This window comes from Symphalangus syndactylus, chromosome 10, assembly GCF_028878055.3.
Source record: "Symphalangus syndactylus isolate Jambi chromosome 10, NHGRI_mSymSyn1-v2.1_pri, whole genome shotgun sequence".
NCBI classification, from domain to species: Eukaryota; Metazoa; Chordata; class Mammalia; order Primates; family Hylobatidae; genus Symphalangus; species Symphalangus syndactylus.
In genome coordinates this window covers 57,870,838-57,891,154 of record NC_072432.2, presented here as the reverse complement: position 1 = coordinate 57,891,154, position 20,317 = coordinate 57,870,838, and the positions used below count along the sequence as shown (strand labels likewise).

At 36.2% G+C, this 20,317-nt stretch overlaps 1 protein-coding gene across 3 annotated transcripts in view; it reads left to right on the top strand.

Moving 5' to 3' along the window:
- Positions 1–14,016, top strand: part of FGF5 (fibroblast growth factor 5) — a 28,908-nt gene extending 14,892 nt beyond the window's left edge. Inside the window, exons 3-4 of one of the 3 annotated variants that reach the window (XR_008660753.2) lie at positions 4,922–6,076; positions 9,114–14,016. Coding sequence is in view for 2 of the 3 variants with exons in the window: in XM_055297201.2 (XP_055153176.2) it covers positions 4,064–4,222; positions 4,922–5,269 (507 nt within the window). In the remaining variant the exon portion in view is untranslated. Of the gene's footprint in view, positions 1–4,011; positions 4,223–4,921 lie in introns of those variants that run through there. The other 2 variants (XM_055297201.2, XM_055297200.2) reach the window with 2 other exon arrangements.
- The last annotated feature ends 6,301 nt before the right edge of the window (positions 14,017–20,317 follow it).

Below are 20,317 nucleotides of genomic sequence, written 5' to 3'. Positions count from 1 at the left end.
TTAATAATATTAGTCTATAACAACATTTTAATTATTTAGATTTGGCTTTTTTTGGTTAACTTTATAAGGTTTTTCAGGAGAAAGAGGCAAATCAAAGAAAACAAGCTGAAATAAATCATTAAAATTGATTAAATACACACAAACTCCAAGGTTTATACTGGTGTTTGTTCAAATTCACTCCTATTTCCGTATCTCATATACTACATATTTACTTCTATAGTTGCACATGAGAGTTGGTATTTGCACAGCTTTAATTCACACTATACAAGGTACTCAATCATCATAGATCATGATATTTATGAAGGAACAAAACCACAAGAAGAGATTTTAGAGAGTTTTTTTTTTAAACAATATCATTTTGGAAATAATTTATTTGGTTTAATTGACCTATTTAATTTTGGTTTGGCAGAATTAGTCATTTCTGGAATATTGTAGTTAATCGGAGTTGTGCTTTCTTTGAATTCAATTTGACCTTTTAAAAAATATCTGTTGTTTAAAATGGATCCTTCACTGTGAGAAGGGATGAGTAGAGCCACAGTTTTCTTCTAGTGAAAAAGTTCTATTTTTTTTTTTTTTTTTCTTGAGACAGAGTTTTGCTCTTGTTGCCCAGGCTGAGTGGTAGGATCCCAGCTCACTGCAACCTCCACCCCCCGGGTTCAAGCGATTCTCCTGCCTCGGTCTCCTGAGTAGCTGGGATTACAGGCGTGCACCACCACACCTGGCTGATTTTGTATTTTTAGTACAGACGGGGTTTCACCATGTTGGTTAGGCTGGTCTCGAACTCCTGCTCTCAAATGATCCACCCGCCTTGGCCTCCCAAATTGCTGTGATTACAGATGTGAGCCACCGTGCCCAGTAGAAAGTTCTTATTTCTCTTAATAGTAGTGTGTTTCCTCTCCTTGTAATAATTTGGATATTCAAGAAAAAATAGTTCGAGTTGTTTAAAGTTTTTTTTTTTTTTTTTTTGTCAATTAGGAGTATACACTAAACTACAAAAAATGCTGATTTTAAACATTTCATTTTATTTTGCACTTATGGTTTGTTGAATGTAACCTGTTATTATTCTTGCCAGATCAAGGAGAAATTAAAGAGATTTTAATGTAATCTAAGTCAACGAAAACATGGGCAGGACCGTGTTAATACTGTTTTCCACTGTAAAAGTGGCACTTAGCACAGTGCCTAGCATGTGATATCTGTGGAATAAATTAGTGAAAAATGAGTATGAAACATTTTTTAAACAAATATTTAAACAATTGCTTTCATTGTAGTGGCTGATGGTGGTAAGGCAATTAGATGAAGGAGTCTTGATTTCAGCAACTTATCTGAAATTTGATTCACCTCTCACCTCATACTCTTTAACTATAGAAAAAGTCTGTTAATTTCAGGGTTTTTTTCTAGAAAAATAATGGAGTTCTATCATTTTAAAAGTGTATGTTTTATTAGAAGACTTCTTATAATTAAAAAAAGATTTAAAAAATAAAAATCAGCCTGGAAAATTTATTGCCCAAAATTTTCTAATGGTAAATGTATGTATTTTAGTACCTCTAGCTAAGACCTATGACTGCTATAACATAATGCACAACATTATGTACAGAGATATACTGCTTAGGGTCACCATCTTATTTTAGCCAAAGCGGGAATACTAACAGGAATAGTCGATCCTTCAAGATGAATAAATTCACTGAAATGTTTGTTTCAAATGATTCTGTGTTCCATCACAGCTGGAAGAATTTTTCAGACAAAACATTAAATTAAAAGTCAATTAAGAAAGCCAAAACAGTCTAACTGCGTTTACTCCTGTATTAATGTAGAATGTAGGATTCGGACGGCTGAGGGGCTGTGTGTAGTGTGTGGGTCCTGAGAACTCCACACACTTCTACCCTGGGTAACAGTTAGGTGACCTTTGAAAAATCTGAAGTCCAAATAGCCATCTCCGTAAAGGGCTCCTCTTAAGAAAGAACTTTAGAATATGAATCTTGAGGAAAAAAGGAGGAAAAGAGAGGAAGAAAAGAGAAAGATTTTAGATGAAACAATTGTAGGGGGTGAGGCAGGTGGGTTTCACTCATATGAAAGACCCTAAAATGGAAATGATACAGATTTCTGTTTTAAAAAAAGAAATGCTGTGGTGTGTGTCTGCACATGCACCTGTGCATGTGTGTGTGTGCCTGTCATCTACATCAATTAAAAATGACATGCTCTTTCTTTATTTTCTTGGGCACTGTTGGGGGAAAATATTAAATAATGTAGTACATTTTAAAAACCTAACTCTGTCAAAATTGAGTAAAGCAATCACCGCTGTTTTTGTGAAACAGACCTAGAAGTCAGGTCAAGGCATAATGTATTACACATTTTCAAAAATGTCATTCAACTGCATTTTAAGAAAAAAAAAACCCTGAGACAAGGTAAATATACTTGATACTCTTTTTAATGAAATGTTTCACACATTTCTAAAATTCTCATTATCTGTTTATAGAGCCAGAAACATTCTAGCTGTCTATAGCTCTTATTTTGAAATAAAATACTGGGATTATCTAATTAAATGGGAAAGCCATTTTAAGAGCTAAGCAGCTGTAGACAAATCTACAATGAATTTCTAAGCACGTCTTTCTAATAAAAAATAGGAATAATCAATGGTGATCTTCGAAAGTGATGTCAGCATAGCAGTCCTGGCCTAAACGTAGGCTGGCAAGGTGTATCGTAGACAGGGTGAAAGGTGTGCCATACATAGGTGGTGATTGTTTAAAATGCCTGCCTTTGGCTGGGTGCGGTGGCTCACACCTGTAATCCCAGGAGTTTGGGAGCTGAGGCGGGCAGATTACCTGAGGTCAGGAGTTCGAGACAAACCTGTCCAATATGGTGAAACCCTGTCTTTACTAAAAATACAAAAATTAGCTGGGTGTGGTGGCACACATCTGTAATCCCAGCTACTCAGGAGGCTGAAGCAGGAGAATTGCTTGAGCCTGGGAGACGGAGGTTGCAGTGAGCCGAGATCATGCCACTGCACTCCAGCCTGGCCAACAGAGCAAGAACCTGTCTCACAAAACAAACAACAGCAAACAACAGCAACAACAAAAAACAAACAAACAAACAAAAAATACCTGCCTTCAGCCTGCTGGAGATCATATCCAGAGATTCACCAGCAGACTTGTGGAAGATCTACATATATGGCTTCATAACCCGCCAATAGAACTTTGTTGATTGAACTACAATTAAATATAAGTAACTCCAGTAAACTATTGTACATAAAATTAATGTGCTGTTGGAAATGCTCTGATATTGGTTGGCTTCTAATACTGTCAGTACCTTGCACTACTCAAAAATTCCATGTGGACTTCAACAGTGGATCTATGTAGATTGCCTTGCAATATTCAGATTTTTAGATTTCAGTGTTATGATCAGTATTTCAAAGAAAAGTTTGGCATTATTAGAAAGAACAAGGAAAAAAAAGGCCATTTTATTCCCATATAAAACTTCTTGGTTTGATATAGAAGTATGTAGCTTTTAGTGTTTTTATATATAGGGGACAAAATATTTGGTATTCTCAAACACAGGAATTCTGTGTAAATAGTACTCCTTGAAATTATGAAACCTGGTAGTCTGAACTAGTACAGGAATTCTTAATTCTTTGGGAGTTATGGAATCTTTCAAGTTCAATGAAAGCTACGGAATCCTCCTTTGGATTCTCATAACAGCCCTATTGTTGTAAATGTTATGGATGAGGAGGCTAAGGCTAAGAGCTTAATTGGCAGAACTGGTTTTTGATTGCATGTCTGACTCCAAGTTCACACTCTTCCCCCATTCTTCCACATATTCCTTCAAATTTCACAATATGGCAAACTAAGCCCTTTCAGAGCTGGTGCTGACCTACATTGTCAGGCTCATCTCCTTACTTCCCACATGCATCCTAGGTAGAGGTCACGCTGAACTACTTACAGGTATTTGAAAGTGTCATGTTGACCTTTCAACACACTGTGCCTTCTCCCTGAAAATCCTTTCTGATTTTGTCTGCCTCTCTAATGCTAGTAAGAGTACATTCCTAGTTGTACTTGAAGACTCAGCTCAAATGTCACCTTTTATAGGAAGACTTTTCTGCCCTCTTCTCGGCCACCTCCACCCTCTTAGATGCCCTTCCTCTATGCTGCCATTGTACCCTCTGCATACCGCTGTCATAATTCCATTTATCAAGCTGCACCATAATGGATGTCTACTTGTCCACTATTCTGTAAGTATTTCAAGGGCAGATATTTTGCGTGTGTGTAAGATCTGGCCAAAGTATAGTTAGTAACTGGAGTGACTTTTTTCTTCTTGGAGTCGTATATACTTTCCTGTAATGCCTGAGTAAAGATACATTATTTTTTTCTAAAGAACTCTAACACCTGCAATATTAATGGGGGCCATATGCTACTTCTCTCTCAGCAGCCTCAATCACACTGATAACATTGAAAAAATGCAAGCTTGTTTCGAAGGAATAATTTTGACCCCATTTCTGTGAACAGGAATTTATATTTTACCAGGCAATTGTTTCTTAGTAATATAGTTCTATGTATTTTCTTGGTGAGTTAGGAGGAAAAACAGTATGTTAAAATATTTGTAACTATACATTTCAAAGTATTTAAACAACAGTAACAGGGTTTAAATGTATCAAGAGTTCTGGTTACTTTTATATTCATCGATATTATGTCACCAAGTAAGTAGGGAACAGAAATGTGTTACAAAGATAAATGAAGTAGAAATATAGAAAGAAAAATAGTAGTTTTAAAGCAACCTTAAAATAAGCAAACATGCCTTTATAAAAAGGAATGGAGTAGGAGGAACCGAGATCAACAAAATTATTGTTTTTTTTTCCTACAATACCTTATATTTTATTACATGCTGAAAAAATTGCCACAACTTAAATTTCCTCTTTTTTTCTCCACCTTAGGCCAAGTTCACAGATGACTGCAAGTTCAGGGAGCGTTTTCAAGAAAACAGCTATAATACCTATGCCTCAGCAATACATAGAACTGAAAAAACAGGGCGGGAGTGGTATGTGGCTCTGAATAAAAGAGGAAAAGCCAAAAGAGGGTGCAGCCCCCGGGTTAAACCCCAGCACATCTCTACCCATTTTCTGCCAAGATTCAAGCAGTCGGAGCAGCCAGAACTTTCTTTCACGGTTACTGTTCCTGAAAAGAAAAAGCCACCTAGCCCTATCAAGCCAAAGGTTCCCCTTTCTACACCTCGGAAAAATACCAACTCAGTGAAATACAGACTCAAGTTTCGCTTTGGATAATATTCCTCTTGGCCTTGTGAGAAACCATTCTTTCCCCTCAGGAGTTTCTATAGGTGTCTTCAGAGTTCTGAAGAAAAATTTCTGGACACAGCTTCAGCTATACTTACACTGTATTGAAGTCAGGTCATTTGTTTCAGTGTGACTGAAACAAAATGTTTTTTGATAGGAAGGAAACTGGAATTCTTTGTACTAATACAGGGAGCACACTGCTTCAGTTCAGCAAGACATAAAGCCTTTTGCTTTATGCTTGAAGGATATTTAGAACTTTGTATTTTCGGAAAGTTAAATAACACGGACTCTGTATTTTTCTGACTTTTACAGATCAACCCGAAAGAACATACATGATACATTTTTATTTTTGGTTTCCAAAGAATATTTTGATGCAGATAAAATATTTTGTTAACTTTTGTTTTTTTGTTTGTTTTCTTAAAAGTACTTCTGCATTGAGCATATTTTCTTACTTTTATTATTTTAATTAATAAGACATAAGCAATCATTTTATGCTGTTTATGAATTATAAATGTGTTTATAGCTCATTTGTAATGTGGAAATCTTTTACATTTTTCCTATTCACTGCACTTTTTTATTGTTTTTATTTCTAGCCATACCTCAGATAATATGTTTAGTTTTACATTTTAAAATGTTTAAATTCTCTTCCACAGCACCAAAGGCTCAGCTTGGATTTGTTTGTATGTGTATGTAAATTCATGACATTATGTGGCGTCCTGCACCTTTGGTGGCTGGGATATGATGGGTTAAAAGCAAGGAGAAAATATAAGGACTTTTTGATGGAATTAAATGTGGGAGGTAAGGAAAAGGATTTAGAGGTAAAAGTACACTAAGTTTGCAACATTTATTGAGATCTAAGTCTGTCTTGCCTTCATTTCTCTTTTTATCTCCCCCTTGCCCTTGTTCTTGAACAGCTGGAGGAATACATTTTATTCTGTCCGTGAAGCATACACTATGAAATTGGAGTGCTTAAAAATACTTCTGTGACTCTCTGCTATCTCACTGTATAGATCCACAGGGAGCAAACACTTAGAGAGAAATGATAGAGAACTGAAGGAGATCAATGGTTTAACAGTTATCCATGCCAAGTCCCATTGTCCGAAATATTCTTATTACTCAGTCAAACACTCTTTGAGCTTCCCTTCCTAAAGGTAACCATTCCAGTGAATAGATGTGCCCTTTTATAAGGAAACTTCTGATGTTTATTTAAAAAACTGGCCTTTTGATAGAGGTAACTTAATTTGGGAATTCGATGTGTTGAAAATGGCTTTTAATTTCAACCTAAATACTGACTGCTGGACATAAATCACAGAAAATTTAACTTAAGAAAATTTACAAAATTTATTCTCAGGTAATCATTTTAATAAAGTTCTGCAAAATACAAATGTTTATCTTACATTCAGAAATGTGGCAAAAAAGGTATAGCCAATGGTTAAACGTATAGCTTTAGTAGTAACAAAAGAGTTCGTAGAAATTTCATGGTTTGCATTTAAACATGTTTAAAATATGCTTATAAGCTATTTATTTCTTAAAGCAAACTACGACTTATTTTGGTGCACAAATACAAAGTGGAAACTTATCAAAATTGAACTAGCTACCATATAAGCAGATTGCTTTAATTTAATGGGGAAACAGTACACACATATATATACAACAAATAGTATATTAAAAAACCCATCCATCAACTAAAACATTATATGTATACATTGGTATAGTGTTTTATTGTAAAGCCAATTATCTGATTAAACATTATTTCCACTTAATGCATAATTTTTAAATAGCATAAAATGAAATGCTACAAAAAATTGAACTAATTTATACTTCAGCGTATTTCTGGGTTAAATGAAGAAATGAAATTTTTTAATATCTCCAACTCTCATCCAAATGGCATATCACCTTGTTTACACAGCATAAAGCTAAAAATATTACTCTAGTTTATTCTAATCTGTTGTTTTTAGCATAAAGCTAAAAATATTACTCTAGTTTATTCTAATCTGTTGTTAAGTATTGTGCACTATATACCAAGTTCTTAGGGCACATGAAAAATTTTAGTTGCCAAACAAAACTAGTAAACATATGTTCCTAATTAGTGAAGGGAAAGATAATAATGATGGTCAACAACAAGTCATGTTAATGCATAAGTTGTATAGGCTAAATGTTGCTTGTAGGCTACATTAAACTCAAATGTAATAGTTTATCTTATACTCCTGGTTTGATTTGATTAGCATATGAACGTGAAAGTAGGATAGCTACTAAATATATATTATGCAAGTCAGAAATCATTAATTTCAAAATTTAAAGCCATGATAAATTAAAAAGAAAATGTTAAATTACACAATTACACTTCTCTTCACTGGCCATACACAATGATTTTTTTTTTTTTTTTTTAGACAGAATCTTACTCTGTCACCAGGCTGGAGTGCAGTGGCATGATCTTGGCTCACTGCAACCTCCAACTCCCTGGTTCAAGCGATTCTCCTCCCTCAGCCTCCCAAGTAGCTGGGATTACAGGCACGTGCCACCACGCCAGCTAATTTTTGTAGTTTTAGTAGAGATGGGGTTTCACCATGTTGGTCAGGATGGTCTCGATCCTGGCCTCTTGATAGTCCTGACCTCAAGATCCGCCCCCCTCGGCCTCCCCAAAGTGCTGGGATTACAGGGACAATGATGTTTTATTAATGCTTAGTGAAGCATAAAGTTACCTACATCAATTAATTAAATGAACTTATGTACAGAAAACATGTATAAATATAAGTCTATACTAATGCTTACAACTTTCTAAGAGGGTTCTTGCTTAGGTAGCTTTTTATTGTTTTAATTAACTAGAACCACCAAATACCAAATAAAATTATTTGATTATGGTTATGTTCATCTAAAAACAACAATAACTTTTATATTAATATTTAGGAGTCTATTTTGCCTATAGGTGACAAACATCTCCAGACTAACATGTCGGTTTTATCAATTATATTATGTTTAATTATTTAAGATTTCTTTATATGGAACATATATAGAGATAAATAGAAGCTTTCAATAAGATATAGTAACACTGTGATTTTTCTTTCATAGTCTCTCTTCACTTCCTTCTAAAGAGACTAAGTTGAGAGTACAGGTGTATATTAATTTTCTTGGTTCTTTCAGCTGAATTATGTCTGTCCAGAAGTTCAAAATCATGTGACAATAATAAGGGATACTGACAGAAGTTATTTCCAAGTTTGTGTATATATTATAAAAATTACATATATAAAACTAAGACTTTTATTTCTGTTATTTTTAAGCTTTTATTTCTTGTAGCTAAAAATAAAACATCGTAAATCTGGTAGGTAAATTTCTTATTAAATCGATTTTGAAATAGAAAATGTAATAATTTTCTTACCATTAACATTTTTTTACCCTTCCATAGAAGGGAGGGAATAAATCATGACGTATCCCATTTTCAATAACAAAACGAAACTATGGCACTAACCAAAAACTTGCATTCTGGCATAATTTTTACAGTTGCAGAGAATTGTTTCTGGGCTCATTAAAAAAAAAGTAGTATTGCAGACATTGCTGCAATGGGAAGCAAACAATAACTTCTTAAAGGAATTCTACACCTCCTTTAAGATTTACTTAATTGCTACATCTAAATTCTGATAATTTAAAATCTATTTTAGGTGATAAAATTTTTTAAAAGTTTTGAAGGAAACCTCTGGATAAATGGACAAGGCCTATTTTTTTTTGTAGTCAATCTAACTGTACTGGCCAATTTTTGAAATAAGATTATATGATTAGGTATTAGCAGAGACAAAGAGTTACCTCCTCCATCTTACTCTGCCCTATTTGAAAGTCTCAGGGGAGAGAAGGGAACAAGATGCCGATCCAACCTGAGTGGAGTCAGGTAAGGCATCTTTACATCTAAGAATTTTTTTTTAAATTTTATTATTATTATACTTCAAGTTCTAGGGTACATGTGCACAACACACAGGTCTGTCACACATGCACACATGTACCATGTTGGTGTGCTGCACCCATAAACCCGTCATCCAGCATTAGGTATATCTCCTAATGCTATCCCTCCCCCCTCCCCCCACCCCACAACAGTCCTCGGTGTGTGATGTTCCCCTTCCTGTGCCCCTGTGTTCTCATTGTTCAATTCCCACCTATGAGTGAGAACATGCGGTGTTTGGTTTTTTGTCCTTGAGATAGTTTGCTGAGAATGATGGTTTCCAGTTTCATCCATGTCCCTACAAAGGACATGAACTCATCGTTTTTTATGGCTGCATAGTATTCCATGGTGTATATGTGCCACATTTTCTTAATCCAGTCTATTGTTGTTGGACATTTGGGTTGGTTCCAAGTCTTTGCTATTGTGAATAGTGCCGCAATAAACATATGTCTGCATGTGTCTTTATAGCAGCATGATTTATAATCCTTTGGGTATATACCCAGTAATGGGATGGCTGAGTCAAATGGTATTTCTAGTTCTAGATCCCTGAGGAATTGCCACACTGTCTTCCACAATGGTTGAACTAGTTTACAGTCCCACCAACAGTGTAAAAGTGTTCCTATTTCTCCACATCCTCTCCAGCATGTGTTGTTTCCTGACTTTTGAATGATGGCCATTCTAACTGGTGTGAGATGGTATCTCATTGTGGTTTTGATTTGCATTTCTTTGATGGCCAGTGATGATGAGCATTTTTTCATGTGTCTGCTGCCAGCAGGGCTGCATAAATGTCTTCTTTTGATAAGTGTCTGTTCATATCCTTTGCCCACTTTTTGATGTGGTTGTTTGTTTTTTCTTGTAAATTTGAGTTCTTTGTAGATCCTGGATATTAGTCCTTTGTCAGATGGGTAGATTGCAAAAATTTTCTCCCATTCTGTAGGTTGCCTGTTCACTCTGATGGTAGTTTCTTTTGCTGTGCAGAAGCTCTTGAGTTTAATTAGATCCCATTTGTCAATTTTGGCTTTTGTTGCCATTGCTTTTGGTGTTTTAGACATGAAGTCCTTGCCCATGCCTATGTCCTGAATGGTATTGCCTAGGTTTTCTTCTAGGGTTTTTATGGTTTTAGGTCTAACATTTAAATCTTTAATCCATCTTGAATTAATTTTTGTATAAGGTGTAAGGAAGGGATCCAGTTTCAGCTTTCTACACATGGCTAGCCAGTTTTCCCAGCACCACTTATTAAATAGGGAATCCTTTCCCCATTTCTTGTTTTTGTCAGGTTTGTCAAAGATCAGATAGTTGTAAATATGCGGCATTATTTCTGAGGGCTCTGTTCTGTTCCATTGGTCTGTATCTCTGTTTTGGTACCAGTACCATGCTGTTTTGGTTACTGTAGCCTTGTAGTATAGTTTGAAGTCAGGTAGCGTGATGTCTCCAGCTTTGTTCTTTCGGCTTAGGATTGACTTGGCAATGCAGGCTCTTTTTTGGTTCCATATGAACTTTAAAGTAGTTTTTTCCAATTCTGTGAAGAAAGTCATTGTAGACATCTAAGAATTTTTATGACATTGAATCAGTCAACTGGCCTACACATCATCAATCAGTGTTTCAGCAATTTTATGCAATAAAAATAATATTAGATTATAAACCAAGAACTCTCATTTATGTTTTAGTTTATTAAATTGTTTTTGTCTTTATTTAGACATAAATATCACAAGTCACTCTCTAGCACCTGTTTTGCCCTTCACCATTTGATCTCTAACATGATTTCTAGATTTATTACCAGTGATTGTAGGATCCTTACAATGTCGAAAGTTCTATGAGATTTATGAAAAAGGGACATGGTTCCTTCTCTAATGAAACTAAATTTATGTCCAGATAAAACTGGACAACCACATGAAAAAAAAATGCTGTCAATGAAGTTATAAACATAGATCTTTTCAAATGATCTTTTCTTAGTTTAAAAAATATCCACTGAGTTAGTGTATGAGATTTGATCAAGACATTTACAAAGCTGGGATAGATTTTGGGCTTAGCATTTTATGAAGGATGTAAAAAATTTGAATTAACCTGGAGGGAAAATGGTCAGAGTGGTATCATTTTTGATAATAAATAGCCCTACTTAATTAAACATGCAATTTTAAAAACAGCTTTTTTGTGATTAAAGTTCCCCATTCTCCATGAAGCCTTCTAGAAATTCTTGAAGAAATATGAGTAATTTCTTCTTGACATCACACCTCCAAATAAGGATAGCTCAGGACACAATTTTCTGTCACCATTCCCTTACTTTCCCCAAAATTCAGGAAGTGTTTTCTGAGATCCCTCCTTGCACAAGGCACTCAGCTAGCAAGACATTCTTGGACTTGCTCAGTGCTTGTTTAGTAGTTCTTTGTGGATATTTGCATCAGTGTACTCTCACATGTTGAACTTCTGGAGAAAATATATCTGCCCTCATTGCACATTTCCCACCCTAAAATCAGGCTAGTAAAATAACTTAATAAATGCTCTCAGCAAAAAGCAGATTTGAATGATGTGTTCCTCTGGCTTAAACACTTTGTAGAGGCTATTGGATATTCTAGTTATTCACAAAACTTAGTGTATAATTATAATTATAGGTTCCTGGCTGATGTTAGTTGCTCAGAAGTGCTTTTAGGATGTATACAGGTGCTAAATAAGATTTATTGGACAAAAATGATGACAAGTAAGAGAATTTCATGTTAAATATGAAATGTTTCCTACAATAAGAGTAAGAACATCCACTGCCCCTCCTACTGTACTTGAAGTTCTCAAACATAAATTTTTAGACCAAACTAAAAATATTAGGCACTTGCAGCCGCATTTAAGTATCAATACATGTCATCATATGCCACTTCAATTTCACTAGCAATCATAAAAATAGGTTACTATGCAAATCCCAGTGCTTTTGCTATTTGTAGGCCAAACAAGCAGTCTAGTAGGATGCCAGTAGGTATCAGTGGGAGAGTAAAGACATTTCTTTTTGGTAATTTATTTCTAGATGTGTTTGTCCCTTTCCCTAGATAAACTCTCTCAGAGAAGACTGACATTTTTCTGTACCCTACAGAGAGATTAGTGAATGCATAATCACACAGTGACAGGTCCAGCTCCAATGTGTTTCTCATTAAATTCTCTGTCATTCCCTCTGCGGGAAACTGGACAATTTATCAGATTTTCGTACAGGGAGGTGAATTTCTGCTGAGGAGGCAACACCAATGTCTTTTACTTTCCTGAGTGCAATTATGGCTGAGCTTCCCCGACAGTACTCCATTTTATGATAGGGTTGTCATTGTAGGATGTGTGCATTCTATAACTTGTTTCTATACTCTGACACTGGTTATATATTTACACTTTTAAAAGTTAGCTAGTTGCCCTACATTCGCCTTAACACAGAATGTCTGAGATTAAGCATACCTGTATACTAAAATATTAATTGTACAAGGAGAATATGCAAAGATTTCTCTAACAGTCACCGTCTTAATGGAGTATGTGAGAGAATGAGTTTCAATTCTGGAAACAGAAAGTAGTGTAAAAGCTTATGTTCTCAGTCAATTCTTGTTTTTTATTTCGCATTTCAAAGGAGAGAAAAAAATGTTTTCTGTTTAAGTAATGAAAGAATAACAGTTACGGCAATAACTACCATAAATTTTATCTGAGATCTGGAGTTCCTGTAAGTTATGATTAGAAGGAAAAGTCATGCCCATTTATTTATGTTGCCACATTAGTTGTATCACTGTGTAAAACAACAGATCAGCTCTGACAGAGAGTTTGTTTTCACTTTAGATATCATATTGCCTAAGATTCTTAGCCTTTGCCATTTAGTGAGCAAGCGAACAAATGAGAAAAATACACACGCATCCCACCTTGCTGGTGCAGAGCACAAACCACAAGATTTCTCTACTAGTCAAGGGAGTTTAATGTTTAATGACACGAAATCAACTCAGTCTACTAAACTCCAAGGTCCAAAGGAGCCAAGCAAACTAAAAGAATAATGATTTCTTGATTGCTAATAATTTATGGCAGAAACGACTAATAAGTTTCTAATAAAAGCATTCAGTGTTCATTTAACCCCTTATACCTGGTATTATGCTGGGGTTCTGGGAATAGAATTAAACACATTGGTTTGAGGGAAATTTACTTTCTTGCTGATAATATTAGGGAAGTGAACTATAGCTTTAGAATATGATATCCAGTTCTTGGTAGGTTAAAAATGACACTTATTCTTGCCAAAGGAATTTAGTATGTTGGGTCACTGTTTACCAGAATAGACCCAAAACCTTAAACTGTAGTTTACATTACACATTTTAGAAGTAACTCGCAAGTTTCTTTGATGCTCCCTTTGGGAATTTATAGCATTTTTTGTTGAATATTAACCTACAGGATGTTATCAAAGATGCAAGATGTTTCTATGCTTATTTTAAAATAATTAGGGATCGAATAGAACATAAGAAAATTGTGTGTAGGCTTTTCTAATTCATCTGCTATAACAAACATTTACCATACAGCTGGGATTGGAAAAGCAATACGATCTGATTCCAGGATTGCTCAGAAATTGGAAAAAAAGCTGACCTGTGCTTCCCAAATTTATTTCCCAAGACAAAGATGTCTATTAGCACAGAAACAATTGCATGAATTAAAAAATCAAGATGTATTATTAAATATGGTCCTGAGTATTGCTTAACATTTCAGTTCTTTTTCTACCTGTTTGCTGGAAGCAAGAACATTGTTAACAATTTAGCACCTTTTTTATTAAACACCACCTCCCACTGTTGGTCTTAAATAAAGGATTATATATATATCAGACTTCCTTTGAGAACAGCTGCTGCTTTTTGGACTGCTAGGATTAGTGCAAACAAACCTCCCCCAGGACATTTAAGGAGGCTGGCAAATGTTGCTGTGTCTACTTTGGTAGTTATAGAGGCACCCTTGCAGTGGTTTCAGCCAGCGTTCCTGTAACATTGGCCTGCAGTCAATAAATATTTCATGTCTCTTTCCCCTAGGGTGTGCTCAGAAGACCACCCTGCAAGTTTCTGCCTCTGTGGTCACAGCTTCATGCCGTGGGCGTAAAGGTGGGTGTGCAGCCAGAGGCAGGATTTGCAGGCAAGATCCAATGTGGTTAAAATTTGGGATCACTAGTCTGGCTTTAGGGAATCTGGAGACTATTTCATGTTAACACTCATTCTAAGAGAGAAAGCATGTCCATCAGAAGATTATCATTAAGCATCAGTGTGATTCACTCAAGGGTTAATAGAAGGAAACATTCATAAGAGGTGAGGTTTCAGGTTAAGAGAGAAATAGAAGCCTGTTGTTCTTCTCACCAGAGTGTAGAATATCTTCTTCCCTTTAGGAAGGAGACCCTCAAAGTTTCCAGAAGTTTCCAAAGGTTCCTAAAGGGACCCAAGTGGGAAAGGATCCATGTCTCCTTAGCTCTTTAAAACATGTCATGAATCATGCATCCAAACAATAATGCACTCAGTGGCTGAGTGAACAGCTAGTGAACCGAATGATTCAGAGATTGGTGAAGATTTATTAATTGCCTAAAAAAGAGACTCAAAGGCCAGGAAGAGTTCCAGTTTTGCTTTGCTTAAGAAAATAAGAGGAAAAATAAAAATGCGTCACATGTTGATTTTGGGGCCTAATATCACTTTCCCTCCACCCTCGCAGAGGGTAGGTCTAACTCTTGTTAGTTATCATTTGGATGGTTTGCTTAGTTATTACCTGTCTGTTTTCCATAGACATTGTTTGAGTACCTACTATATGCCAAATATGCCACAAGTGATGGGTGTAGAGATAAATAAGACCTGGTTTCTTCCCTCAAGAAGCTTGTAGTCTAGATGAGAAGATGAACAATTAAAAAAATATTCTCTATATATCCCATGGGAGCAGAGCTGGACTACTGTAATAAGTACTGCCACCTTACTTTTGAACAGCGCTTTTTAGTTTTAATGTAGCACTTAAAGCATTCAGAATATATTTAGCTGCCTTATCTAATTAGATATAGAAGTAAACCACCTAAAAGGAAATGAATGGCTTCTAAGAAGTTAGCATTTAAACCTAAGATACCTTGATGCTTGGTCCAGATTTCATCTTCAGTGCTCGTAAGTCAGCTGCTGACTATGCAGCTGCTCAAGGCTGTGCCTCTTACCTTAGGCAACTGCCAAGGTTACATTCATTCCCAGGGTACCCTGAGGCCAATAACTAGCTGATTCAGAAATACAATGGCCTGACCCCCTTGCCACGATTTTTAATCAATATGAAGGGCCATAGCAGCTTCAAGGCACCCCTAGGATCAGCTGAGGCCTCAGTTGCCGACATAGAGAAGATAATTTTCTCCCTCCACCCTGCCTTTTTCATTTCCTTACAGGCAGGGACACAGATACAAGACAATACTCTCGGTTAATTTTGAATTCTAGATAAACAATTAATAACTTTTTGTGTAAGTATGTTCCAAATATTGTATAGGTATCCTGTAGTTTTATTTGCTAGGTCTGGCACTACTACGTACAATCGTAACTCTGAAGATCACTGCCTGTGAACCTGCTGTGTGCTACTCTCAGCCTCAGAGTGTTGCTGGGGAATCCATTCTCTGGGAAAAGGTATTGTGGTCAGGAAGCACAAGGGAAGGCCTGGACTGCCAAAGAAAAGTGTAAGGGGAATAAGAAGAGGATCCTCTTTCTGCAATCAGAGATGAGGGCATATTTCAACATTCTCAGGTGCATGAAGAAGTTTATACTCATAAGCAAGGCAAAATTCAAAAGTTTCAGTGCCTATACAAAGCCTAAAATATTCTTTATCCAAAGCGTGATCTGGAGGCCTTAATTCTTTGCTCCAGCCTCCCAAAACGTTAGCTGTATGTGTTTGTGCCTATAATACTAAGGCACATGGACTGTCTTTTTCTAAATTATGCAAAGCATGTGATCAATTTGGGACTTATTACTGATATTTCTTAAAGTCTCTCAAAAAGTTGATCACCCTTCCTTCATAAAACACATTTCTTACATGTTTTACAAAGTGCCACATGCACCTGGCCTTTCTGCTACCTCAGCAGCTATTTCTTCCTGTCTCTTTGGCTAGCTCCTCTTTTACCTGACCTGTAAACCTTGCAGGACTCCAGGGCTCAGTTTTTGCCTCTTTTGTGTTCTCTCTGTAAACTCACTTCCTATGTGATTTCACCTCTGCCTTACATACCAGATGTATGCTGACAACTTCCACATTTAAATCTCCAGCCTCAACCTCTCCCGGAATTTCACGTTCACGTAGCCAACTGCCTGTTGTAGAAATTCTATATTGCTACAGGATATCTAACAGGCATCTGAAGCCTGACATGTTCAAAACTCAACTCTTGTTCCCAAACCAGTTAAGCTTCCAGACTTCTACAGTTTAATAACCAGCATGATGATTTATTCAGTGACTCGACCCAAAAATCTAAGAATCATTCTTGTGCCTTTCCTTTCTCTCATAACCCTCATCCAGTACACCAGCGACTCCTTTTGGCTAAACGTTTAAACAAATTCTGAGTTCTGTCACCTTTCTCTGTCTCTACTCTATATCTCATCTTTGGCTTGACTTGTTGCTATATCCTCTCAACTGGTCTCTCTTCTTCTCACTACAGTGGATTTTACAGAGAAGTCAAAGTGAAATTTTAAAAACAGAAATCACGACTTTTTCCTGCTCAAAACGCTTCAGTGGCTTCCCAGCCCACTAAGATGGAGCTAGTCCTTTCCTCACTCTCCTGTTCCATCCCCTAGTCTCTTCCACCTCACTAACTCCGCTTTAACCCAATGCCTGGAATGCCTTTCCCCCAGTTGTTCAGCTATTCTACTCTTTCCCTCCTCAGAGATGCCTTCCCTGATTACTGTTTGAAGTGTCTTCCCCTACTTACTCCATCTCATCCCCTTCTTATTTTTGTTAGTGCATTTTTCATGCTCCTTAATTATCTTGTATACTTTTGTGTTTATTGATTTCCTCAGGGTTATATAAGTAAGTCTGTTTTCCCCCAGTAGGATGTAAACACCTTGTGTAAAGACACTTTGCTTGGCTTCTTCACTGCAGGATTTCTGGTGCCTGGTGTCGACCTGCCGCAAAGGAGGTACTCGATATTTATTTATTTATTGAAATGACAATATTCCCTATTCTAGAAAAGTCTGGAGGGTTGAAAGTAAGTGAACTATACAATTAGCCAGAATAATTAGTCAAGTTTAATTCTAATAAGCTATCCAACTAGAATGCTAAGTTTGTCTGAAAGTGCAATTAATTCTCTGGCCAAAAATGAAAAGCCTCACAACGATTTACCAATTTTTCAGTAAGGTAAATTTTGTAGAAGGATTAGGAAAGTCTTAAACCCTAATGTGGTATCACCATGTTTGCAAGCTCCCGTAGACAATTTATCTATGCTGTTTCTGGATGTGGTCAAGATTCTAAGGATCTGCCTTATGATCAACACAAAATAGCATATTAATATTAATAAATATCTGTATGGCCTAAAACTGAGACATTTACCAACAAATATACAAATGCATAACTACTCTTTGATTAATTTTAGGATAATCCATCAAAAGTAATGTGAATATAATACTTTCTTTTTTTCCAATATTAAAACATTTTAAATCGACACATAATTGTACATATTTATGGGATACAATTTGATGTTTCAATACACATATATGTTATATAATGATCAAATTAGGGCAGCTAGCATTTCCATCATCTCATGTATTTATCATTTTTTTGTGGTGAGAACATTCACAAGCCTCTCTTCTAGATATTTTGTATTATACAATACATTATTGTTAAGCATAGTCACCCTATTGTGCAACAGAACACTAGAACTTATTCCTTCTATCTAATTGTAACTTTGTACCTGTTGACCTACCTCTCGCCATCTTTCCTTCCTCCTACCCCTCCCCACTCAGCCTCTGGTAATTACTGTTCCACTACCTGCTTCTACAGTATCAACTTTCATATTTGTTTTTCTGTGTTTGACTTATTTCACATAAAATTATATCCTCCAGTTTCATCCATGTTGTCCAAATGACAGGGTTTCATTTTCTTTTATGGCTGAAAAGTATTTTATTGTGTATATTTACCACATTTTCTTCATGTGTTTATCCATCGTTGGACACTAATTTGATTCCATATCTTAGCTATTGTAAATAGTGCTGCAATAAACATGGGAGTGCAGATACGTTTTCAACATGTATATTCCTGTTGGATATATCCCTAGTAGGGGGATTGCTGGATAATAGGGTAGTTTTGTTTTTAATATTTTGGGGAAATTTCCTACTGTGTTTCATAATTGCTGTACTAATTTACAATCCCAAAAACCATGTGTAAGTGTTCCCTTTTCTCATCCTTGCCAATAGCTTTCTTTTGCCTTTTTTTGATAATAGCCATTCTAACTAGAGTGAGGTGGTATTTTGTTGTGGTTTTCATTTGTATTTAGCATAAATGACTAATGACATTCAACATTTTTTCATATACCTGTTGGCCATTTGTTTGTTTTCAAAGTCTGCTAAGGTCTTCTGCCCACTTTCAAATTGGATTATTATTATTATTATTATTATTTTTGCCGTGGTTTGAGTTCCCTTTATATACTGGGTATTAACCCCTTGTCAGATGTATAGTTTACAAATATTTTCTCCTATCTTGTAGGTTTTATTTTCACTCTTGTTTCATTCGCTGTATGAAAGCTTTTTCATTTTATGTAATCCCGTTTGTCTATTTTTGCTTTTGTTGCCTGCACTTTTGAGGTCTTACTTAAAAAATTTTCGCCCAGCCCAATGTCGTGAAGTGTTTCTCCTATAAAAATTATGCTGTGAAGCATTTCTTCCAGTAGTTTTATAGTTTCAGGTAATATTTCTTGATTGAATGAATGAGTACGGTCAGTACTCATTTTGCTACAACAGTTGTTTTGAAAACCCTAATTTGTTCCAACTCCATTGATAGATTAGGAAATAATTTGAGCATAATGTAAATTTTGTGTTAACTCATATGCAATTTCATCTGTGAGAAACACTAGATATTTCAGCTGAACTGAGCTATGTGGGAATACGCAATACATACATACACATACCTCATGAGATCAATGAGCCATACCTATTCATACCTGGCATTACAATTTTCCATCAGATACCCCTCCTTCAAACATGTTGTGGACTAAATTGTTTCCCCCTAAAATTCATATGTTGAAGTCCTCACCCCTAATATAACTGTATTTGGAGATGTGGGCTTTAAGGAGATAATTAAGGTTAAATGAAGTCAGAAGGATGAGTCCCTAATCCATTAGGACTGGTCCTTAAAAACAAATGAAGAGACATTGGACTCTCTTTCCCCTCATGCACAGAAAAACAGTAAGTGAGGACAAAGCAACAAGGCAACCCTCTGTAAGCTGGTAAAAGAGCCCTCATCAGGATCTGAATCTGCTGGCACTTTGATCTGGGACTTCCAGCTTCCAGAACTGAAAAATTAAATTTGTTGTTTAGCCCACCTAGTCTGTGGTATTTTGTTATGGCAGCCTGGGAAGGCTAATACAAACCACTTGACGATACTTCATAAGCCACAACCCTTTCTATTGCTATCCTAGTCATGCAGCCCAGCATACATCCTCCTATTGATGTCCCTCTCTTTGAGCTTTTTTGAATTTTTCCTCTCTGTTCTCTTTTCTTTTTCTCTTTATCTTTCCTTTATGATAGAAGCTTTTTTTTCTCAGTTTATTTCTTCTCTTCTTCTTTTACACAGAACACACTAGAAACTTAAGTACAAGCAAACTTCAGACCCTTTTAAAGGTAAGATGCCCTATTTATTATAGTATTTGTATATTTCTGAAACTTTTAACTTGTTTAAAACCATGTGCACTTTTTATTGGACTCTTGTCCTTTTTTCCATGTCTCTGAAGAAGGTTTGTTTGTTTGTTTTTTGAAACGGAGTCTGGCTCTGTTGCCCAGGCTGGAGTGCAGTGGCACGATCTTGGCTCACTGCAAGCTCCGCCTCCCAGGTTCACGCCATTCTCCTGCCTCAGCCTCCCGAGTAGCTGGGACTACAGGCACCCGCCACCGCGCCCGGCTAATTTTTTGTATTTTTAGTAGAGACGGGGTTTCACCGTG